Below are 9,486 nucleotides of genomic sequence, written 5' to 3' on the forward strand. Positions count from 1 at the left end.
TCACAAGCCTCTCTCAAGGTTTTGGCTGTGAGCTGAGGAATGCGGCCCTGGGCAGGGAGGGATGGCCCAGGACCATGGGGCCAGAAAGCCTTGAACACCCTCCAGATGATCTCAGCAGCCTCTCCCCACCTGGCTGGCTACACCTCCTCCTCATGGATGAAGTTGCAATCCTTGCTTCTATGAACTCCCCCACTTTCGTTCCTGGCTGACTTCGCCTGAAAACAGCTTCTGAGACATTGGGGGAGTTGGCAGGGGAACACCCGGGGATGCTCGCCTCAGCTCCTGGGCCTCTATTTTAAATCATTTTAATCTCTCTTATTTTGAACAATCCAAAACCCTCGGCACTGCCTTTCCTCCATCTGAGGTCTAATTTTCATGAGCAAGGTCAGTAATAATTGCTGTCAACTAAGGAGCACTTGAATATGTTATGCCCTGTATTAAGCACTTTATGAATATGACTCAATTACATCCCTGCAGCTTTGTTAGGAAAGAAAAGCTTGCTTTCTCTCTCCCAGTGATCTCTGCACAGGCCAGCTTCCCTTCGCCTTCTATCATGAGTGGAGACAGCCTGAGGCCCTCACTAGATGCAGATACCCAATCTTGATCTTTCCAGCCATCAGAAGCATGACCCCAATAAACCCTTTTTTTTTCTTTACAAACTATCCAGCTTCAGGTATTCCTTTATAGCAATACAAAAGGTACTAAGACACCAGGAGAGGGAGAGTTCACCTGTGCTTCTCAGGTTTCTTTTTTAGGTGAGTCTTACCTGTGCCTGAGTGAGGAGGGGGAATAGGAGCTAAGCCACTCAAAGTGTGGTCCTTGGAGGACCAGCAGCATCAGTCTCACATGGAAGCTGCTAGACATGGAGAATCTGGGGCCATACCCAGATGTGCTGAGGGCACAGCTGTATCTTAACCAGAATCCTCAGGGGATTTGTGTGCCCAGTGAAATTCCAGAAGCTGTGGTTTAAACCGCAATGGAAAGTCTCACTTTCTCTGCTTTCGACAACACACCCTTGTCTCCTACAAGCCCTTCTAAGAACACCTGGGTTTGGTGCTTAACTGCCCTGGTCTCATCAAACTGAGCTTGATTCCAGTGCTGGACTCTCTAATGATGTGCCAGAAATGTTTTAAGAGCAGACAATTTTAAAATCCACATGGGTGATATGCTGGGAAAGGGACAAGATCCCAATGAGATGTTCAGAGAGAAATAGATGGTTCATAGCTTGTTCTCACTCAGCTCCCGTTAGTATGGAATTTCCTTATTTCTCAGACACATGATCTCTGTGTTTCAGCCTCCATCTGTTTTTTCTCTTTGACTGAAACGTTTCCTGTGTGTAACCTCACTGCTCACACAATACCTGCCTAAATTCTAATCATCCTGTCAGATACCCGTACTCCAGACTTGTCAAGGAAGAGGTTTCTGGCCACCAGAATATTTGAAAATACAAAATTGTAACCTTTTAGCATTTATCAGTAAGTAACCGAAGAGTTGGGTATGGGATATTCAGATACTTTGCATGGAATAACATCTCCTCTAACTTCCGTACCACAAATCTTATCATGCGTGATGCTCTAACAAGACTAGAAAAAACAACCAACGAAAATGTTTCCTTGAAAGAAAACATTTGATCTGACTGTTGAGACAGTCATGTGATTTTTTTCTTCTATTTCCTCCTCATCGTCACTGGCGTTTGTTAGGTGTTTTTTTGAGACGGAGTCTCGCTCTGTCGCCCAGGCTGGAGTGCAGTGGTGCGATCTTGGCTCACTGCAAGTTTCACCTCCCGGGTTCATGCCATTCTTCTGCCTCAGCCTCACGAGTAGCTGGGACTACAGGTGCCCGCCACCATGCCCAGCTAATTTTTTGTATTTTTAGTAGAGATGGGGTTTCACCATGTTAGCCAGGATGGTCTCGATCGCCTGACCTCTTGATCCGCCCACCTTGGCCTCCCAAAGTGCTGGGATTACAGGCGTGAGCCACCGCGCCCGGCCTTGTTATGTTTTGATGATAGCCATTCCAGCAGCGGTGAGATGATATCTCATTTGGGTTTTAATTAGCATTTCCCTGATTATTAGTTACCTTAAGCATTTTTTCACATACCTGTTTGCCATTTGTATGTCTTCGTTAGAGAAAAGTCTATTCAGGTCCTTTGCCCACTTTTTTTTTTTTTTTTTTTTTAAATGCTAATCGGTTATTTTAGAGCCTTGTCCTCTTTTCTTACACTGGATATTATGCCTTTTCAGATGAACAGGATATTAGGACCTATTCACATGAATACTTTCTCCCATTCTAAGGGTGTCTTCAATCTGTCATTTGCTTTGCAGAAGCATTTTAGTTGAATAAACTCCCATTTGTCTATTTTTATTTTTGTTGTCTGTTCTTTTGAAGTCTTAGTCATAAAAATTTTTGTGTATCCCAAGGTCCTGAAGAATTTTATCTATGTTCCCTTCTAATTGTGTTATAGCTGCAGGTCTTATACTTAGGTTTGTAATCCTTGTTGGGCTGATTTTTTATTTGGAGAGAGATGGGGTCTAGTTTCATTGTTCTGCACGTGGATGTCCACTTTTCTCAGCACTGCCTGGAAGGAGAAATGTCCAGATGTGCGATTTTATACTGATTCATAGGCTGTAGCCAATGGTTTGGTTGGATGATCAGGGACTTGGAAGAAGCATGATTGGAAAATTGGTGACAAAGAAATCTGGGGAAGAGCTATGTGGATGGATCTCTCTGAGTGATCAAAAACTGTGAAGATATTTGTATCCCATGTGAGTGCTCACCAGTGGGTGACCTCAGCAGAGGAGAAGTTTAATAATCAAGTAAATAGGATAATCAAGTAAATCAGTTATAGAATCTGCCAGGCTGATATAAAAATTATTAACCCAGGCTAATAAAAATTTGCATACACAGAAATGAGACACCAGAAATAAGCGTGCAGAGGAAAGACCATGTGAGGACACAGCAAGGAGGCAGCAACCTGCAAGCCAAGGAGAGAGGCCTCAGGGGAAACCAAACCTATAAACACCTTTATCTTGGCTCTTCAGCTTCAGAACTGTGAGAAAATAAGTGTCTACTCTTAGGCCAGCAGGTCTTTGGCATCTGCAGGATTCCTCAAAGATCTGTTTGGGGAAAACATGTAACCTCCCAATACTAGTTTTCTAGTAAAGATCGGGCCTTAAGCATAGGGCTTTGCATCATCCTATTCCATATTATGAAAGTCTTCTTGAGGTCCCGCTTGTAAAACAATAACCAATGCATCTGGCGTATATTAAGGGCTTTTATGTAGGCATTCTGAGCGATTTGGTGATTTATGGAAAATGGTATTCCTTCCATGCAGGGATGCAGGGATGGTCGCTGCACTGTTATTTAAGATCAAAGTTGTGGCAATAACCATTAGAATGTAGCTGGCTAAAATCCTTCCATGCAAAGTGCACACCCAATGGCATGGCTCAAAGTTCTGTCCACGGGGAAGATTTCCCTTCCCCGCTGTTCTTCAGGGATGTTCTAGAAAGGGGCTTTAGTGCTACAGCTGTCCACTTTCAGGTGGTGCCTGCATATCTTGCAGAACCATCTGTGATCCAGGCCCTAGTCTTCTCTTCCTCTGTCAGCTGATCATAGGGAACTCCCCATGAGGCCATTGGTGCAGGCTGGGGGAGAGAAAGCAGGGGGTAAGAGTGGAGACCACGGGCATTTGAGCCACTTCTTCATGTAATTTTCTTGTGCCTTCAGGACCTGCTCGAGCCTGATGATGTATATACCACTTCCATGTGATGATGGAGTGCTGCTGTGCATGACCCATTTTATGGCTAGATTGATCAGAAAGAACCCAGTTCATGACAGGCAGTTCAGGTTCCATGGTGACTTTATGACTCATAGTCAAATGTTCAGTTACCACCAAAGCCCAGTAACTGGCCAACAGCTGTCTCTCAAAAGTAGAGTAGTTATCTGTAGAGGATGGCAAGGCCTTGCTCCAAAATTCTGGAGGACCCCACTGTGATTCACCTATGGGAGCCTGCCAAAGGCTCCAGACAGCTTTGCTATCTGCCACTGACACCTCAAGCACCATTGGATCTGCTGGGTTATATGGCCCAAGTGGCAAAGCAGCTTGCACAGCAGCCTGGACCTGTTGTAGAGCTTTCTCTTCTTCTGGAACCCACTCAAAACTGGCAGCCTTTTGGGTCATTCAATAAATGAGGAATGTGTTGCTTCCAAAATCCAAATAGGCCCACTAGGCGTTGCGCCTCTTTCTTGGTTGTAGGAGGGGCCAAATGCAGGAACTTACCCTTTACCTTAGAAGGAGTATCTCAACAGGCCCCACACCACTGGGCCCCTAGAAATTTTACTGAGGTAGAAGGTCCCTGAATTTTAGTCAGATTTATTTCAAAGTCTCTGGCATGCAAATGTCTCACCGATAAGTCCATTGTGTTTGTTAATTCTTGCTCATTGAATCCAATCCAATAATGTCATCAATGTAATGGACCAGTGTGCTATCTTGCTGAAGTGAAAAGTGATCAAGATCTCTTTGAATAAGATTATGACACAAAGGGCTGGGCATGGTGGCTCAGGTCTGTAATCCCAGCACTTTGGGAGGCAGATGTGTTCGGATCACGAGGTCAAGAGATTGGGACCATCCTGGCCAACATGGTGAAACCCCGTTTCTACTAAAAATACAAAAATTAGCTGGGCGCGGTGGTGCGTGCATGTAGCCCCAGCTACTAAGGAGGTTGATGCAGGAGAATTGCTTGAATCCAGGAGGCGGAGGTTGCAGTGAGCTGAGATTGCACCACTGCACTCCAGCCTGGCAACAGAGCAAAACTCCGTCTCAAAAGAAAAAAAAAACAAAAACAAGATTATGACACAAAGCTGGAGAGCTGATATATCTCTGAGGTAGGACAGTAAAGGTATATTGCTGGCCTTGCTATTTGAAGGCAAACTGCTTCTGGTGGTCCTAATGGACTGGAATGGAGAAAAAGGCATTTGCCAAGTCAATGGCTGCATACCAGCTACCAGGAGATGTGTTAATTTGATTGAGCAATGAAACCACATCTGGTACAGCAGCTGCAATTGAAGTCACCATTTGGTTAAGCTTATGATAATCCACTGTCACTCTCCAGGATCCATCTGTCTTCTGCACAGGCCAAATGGGAGAGTTGAACGGGGATGTGGTGCTGATCGCCACCTCTGTGTCTTTCAGGTCCTTAATGGTGGCACCAATCTCTGCAATCCCTCCAGGGATGTGACACTGTTTTTGATTTACTATTTTTCTAGGTAGGAGAAGCTCTACTGGCTTCCATTTCCCTTTCCCACCATAGTAGCCCTCACCCTGCCAGAACTGGCCTGACACCTGTTTTTGTGTGGCCCAGAGCTGACAGTGGTTTTTATCATTTTAAATGGTTACTTTATAAATGGTGCTGTAAGTACCTATGTAATATCCCCAGAGTTGGTTCTTGGGCCACAAAGACTAAAATACTTCATTTTAAAATTTATGTTTATTTTCTTTAATGTAATAGAGATGAGGGTTCACTATGTTGCCCAGGCTAATCTCGAACTCCTGGGCTCAAGCAATTTACGTGTCTAAGCCTTCCAAACTGCTGGGATTACAGGCATGAGCCACTGTCCCTTGCCACAAAGACTAAAATTCTTCTTATCTGGATATTCAAGGAAAAGTTTACCAAATACTAAAAAAATAAAGAGTACTGAACTATTTGTGAAAAGGCCCAACCTTAAGCAGAATGGGAGACTCAAAAATAAAACTGTAACAAGATAACATTTTTCAGTCTGGTAGGTTTGCAAAAATTTACACTTTCAACAATGTACTCTGAACAAGTACTTACGGCTGGCATTGTAAATTGGTAGAACCCCTCTGGAAGGGAATCTGACAACAATGGGTGAAAATTACAAACACACATCTTTCTGACCCGCAATTTCACTTTTAGAAATGTATCCTATGATCATATTCACACAGGAACTCAGAGGAAGCTGCATAGGGATGTTCGCTGCACTGTTGTTTAAGATCAAAGTTGTGGCGATAACTATTAGAATGTAGTTGGCTAAAATTCTTTTTTTTGTTGTTGAGACAGAGTCTTGCTCTGTCGCCCAGGCTGGAGTGCAGTGACGCCATCTCGGCTCACTGCAAGCTCTGCCTCCCGGGTTCATGCCATTCTCCTGCCTCAGCCTCCCGAGTAGCTGGGACTACAGGCGCCCGCCACAACGCCCGGTTAATTTTTTATATTTTTAGGAGAGATGGGGTTTCACCGTATTAGCCAGGATGATCTCAATCTCCTGACCTCATGATCTGCCAGCCTCGGCCTCCCAAAGTGCTGGGATTACAGGTGTGAACCACCGCGCCCAGCCATAGTTGGCTAAAATTCTACCCACAGTGTGGGAGATGGCGATGCATTTAGGGTGAAGACACCCCTGAAAAAAAAACAGTGTCTGCATCAATCAGGCAGCTGCTTGTCACTGTCCTTGCATTTGAAGAGCTAAGAAGAGTTGCACATTCAGGTACCACAGCACACAAGCACCAGGAAGCTGTCCCTGTGCTGGATGAGAAACCACAGGGCAGGTTTCCTGTTGGATTTCATGGTGGGAAAGGAGAGGAGCCGAGAGAGAAGAATTCTCAAGGCCGTGCTGTAGGAAGCCCGTTGCATCGGGTGAGGAAGCATCTTCAGAGCAAAAGGGAGCCTGAGAGCCCAGGGCAGGTTTTGGTCTCACTTCCCCACGGACTTGGACCACTGTGGAAAGTGTAGCTGCCTGCATATGAGCTGCAGTAATAATCAGCCTCATCCTCAGCCTGGAGCCCAGAGATGGTCAGGGAGGCCGTGTTGCCAGACTTGGAGCCAGAGAAGCGATTAGGAACCCCTGAGGGCCGATTACTGACATCATAAATCATGAGTTTTGGGGCTTTGCCTGGGTGCTGTTGGTGCCAGGAGACAGCGTTATAACCACCAATGTCACTGCTGGTTCCAGTGCAGGAGATGGTGACTGACTGTCCAGGAGACCCGGACACTGAGCGAGGCTGAGTCAGGGCAGACTGAGCCCAGGATCCTGGAAAGAGGGAGAAACACACTCTAGTGAGTCAGTGCTGAGCCCAGGTGAGCCTGAGGAGCAGGAGACCAAGGATCAGCCCAGAGACCCCTGTGGCCCTTTCCCTGGAGGCGTCACCTGTGCCCTGAGTGAGGAGGGTGAGGAAGAGCAGAGACCAGGCCATGGTGGAGACCTCCCGAGAGAGCTGCCTCCTGAGACCCCAGCACTGGGCCTGCCCCCAGCCCTGTCTTATCCCCTCTGCCTCAGAGGAGGGTGGGGCCTCCATGCAAATCTGCACCCTGAGCTCCTCTTCTCACACCACCCTCAGCTGGGCTGGGCTCAGAGACTTCTGTTTCCCTGGACAGTGGGGTTCAGCTGAGGAGATAAAAAGTTCTTGTTTGTCTTTTCTGATGGCAGAATCTTAATTTTTTTGTACCTGATTTGCTCAGGAGAAAGATCTGCTGAAGTCCCTCACCTGAGTGAGCTCCTGGCCCTCAGTGTCTCTGCTGTGTGGCCCTCCAGGCCTGGGCACACCCTGCAGTGCCCTCTGCTTGACACCCACCTCCAGGCTGTCTCTACTGTCGGGAAATGGGGCAGCCCGCCCCGTGGAAACATCTGCTGGGTGGCGTTGGTCCCTGGTCTCCCCAGCTGCAGCCTCTTCCCATCCCCACCCCCAAGCTTTCTGCTGAAGCATCTGCAACATCGAATCCCTGGAGCACATCAGCCACCCCAGGCAGTGCACCCACATCCACACGGAGCACATGTGGGAGGGACCCTGTGGAGGGAACAAGGAGCACTGACTAGGGCCACAGTCCTGAGACTGAGTCCACTGTTCCCAATCCTGCCCTTCCCACTCACGAGCAGGCGACTTGTCCTTCCCAGCCTCTGGTTCTCAGCCTGAGAAATGGGGACCAGAGAGTCCACTCTGCACACAGGTGATCCATGCGGATATGACCCAGCAAAGGAAAGTTTGCTAACAGGCCTTTCTGTGTGCACCAGAGTGATATTTATTGTGAATGTTTGATTTATTGAAAGATTTATTTCCATTTTACTGTGATTTATGTGTCAGGTCACAGAGATGCGTGTTTCCTGCTTTCTTGCTTTCCCCCATCTGAGCACATCCTCAGGGCAACCTAAAGCTGACCTCTCTCAACCCTGCAACACTGAAGACACACAGACATTCGATAAATACATTTTTTTCAAAATACTTTTAATCTCTTTTCATCTTTCCCCGTAGCCTATAACAAAATTCTTTTAATGTTTTATATTAAAATAAATATTAATGGAATCAGCTTCCATTTAAATATTATAACATACACTATCCTATCTTCCCACCTAGATTCATCTCTGAAACCATGACAAGTGCATGGAGCAGCTATTTGAGCACCAGGAAAGGAAATGGTATGCAGCAGTTTGGAATGGCCCCAGCAGATGAAATACAACAGAGTCAGTGTGAGACTCCTGGATTTCCTCACTGTCCCCTGGCCGGGACTCCAGACAGTCCCAAACCTGAAGGGGCACAAACCTGAAAACAAAAAGAAGTCCAGAAAGCCCTCTTGTTCAGGATTGAAGATAGGAAAAGAAGCTTGTTTGGCTCAAAGTGAAGGCTCAGTCCCCTGCACAAGCAGGTGGTTCACACCTGGGTTCTCATCTCTCATACCAGCGCCTCTCCCTGGGTTCACACTGATGTTCTATGGATGGAGACGGGGTTTCCTGCACCAGGTCACTCCACAGCCCCTGTAACCTGAAGCCGTGCAGACCAGCCCTGTTCAATCACAATATGATGTGAGCCTCATGGGAATCCCACTGTCTTAGTCATCATGTTATAAATACAAAGAGAAGAAGTCAGTGAGTTTAAATAATGTATTTTATTTACCTAGTGTATCAAAAAGAGTATCATTTTCATATATAATCTAAGTACAATTATTTATGATATCATATACTGTGCATGGCTATTTTTATTATTTTTTGAAGAATCTTGGAGATTGTGTGGCTGATGGAGATGTGAATGGTTTTCCTGTTGACAAGGGTGGGCTGTGGTGGCTTTTTAAGTGTCAACTTTGATAGGCTGAAGGAGGGGTGGAAAGAATGATTTTTTGCACAGGATGTGGAGGGTGGAGGTGGGCAGTGTCCATCCTGCAGCTCACCCTGTGGGTGCATTTGTGGTCCCTGCATGGGGTGAGGCTGCTCCTCCTGCCCCAGGTTTCCCTGCAGGGAGATCTGACTCCAACTCTCCCTCAGAACCCAGAGCACCTGGCAAGTCAGGCTCCCTTTTTGTTCCATACAAATGCAAGAAACACTCAGCTCTCATTGGGCATTTGGATACTCACAATGCTAACTTAGAAATAAACGGGTGCTTTCCAGTGTACAGTGGCCTCCTGAGGTCCCGCATGGCCCATGCTGGGGATGGCTGGTGATCTTAATTTGTGTTCCCTGGAAGCAGACTCTGAGATGAGGAATTGC

The 9,486-nt window shown here is 46.5% G+C and overlaps 1 gene segment (V, D, J or C); it reads right to left on the reverse strand.

The window, feature by feature from the left end:
* Positions 1–6,664: 6,664 nt before the first annotated feature.
* Positions 6,665–7,207, reverse strand: LOC129052700 (immunoglobulin lambda variable 2-11-like). The segment is given in 2 exon segments: positions 6,665–7,044; positions 7,162–7,207. Coding segments are annotated over 2 exon segments (426 nt in total).
* Between the last annotated feature and the right edge of the window lie 2,279 nt (positions 7,208–9,486).

This window comes from Pongo abelii, chromosome 23 (genome assembly GCF_028885655.2).
Source record: "Pongo abelii isolate AG06213 chromosome 23, NHGRI_mPonAbe1-v2.0_pri, whole genome shotgun sequence".
Taxonomy (NCBI): domain Eukaryota; kingdom Metazoa; phylum Chordata; class Mammalia; order Primates; family Hominidae; genus Pongo; species Pongo abelii.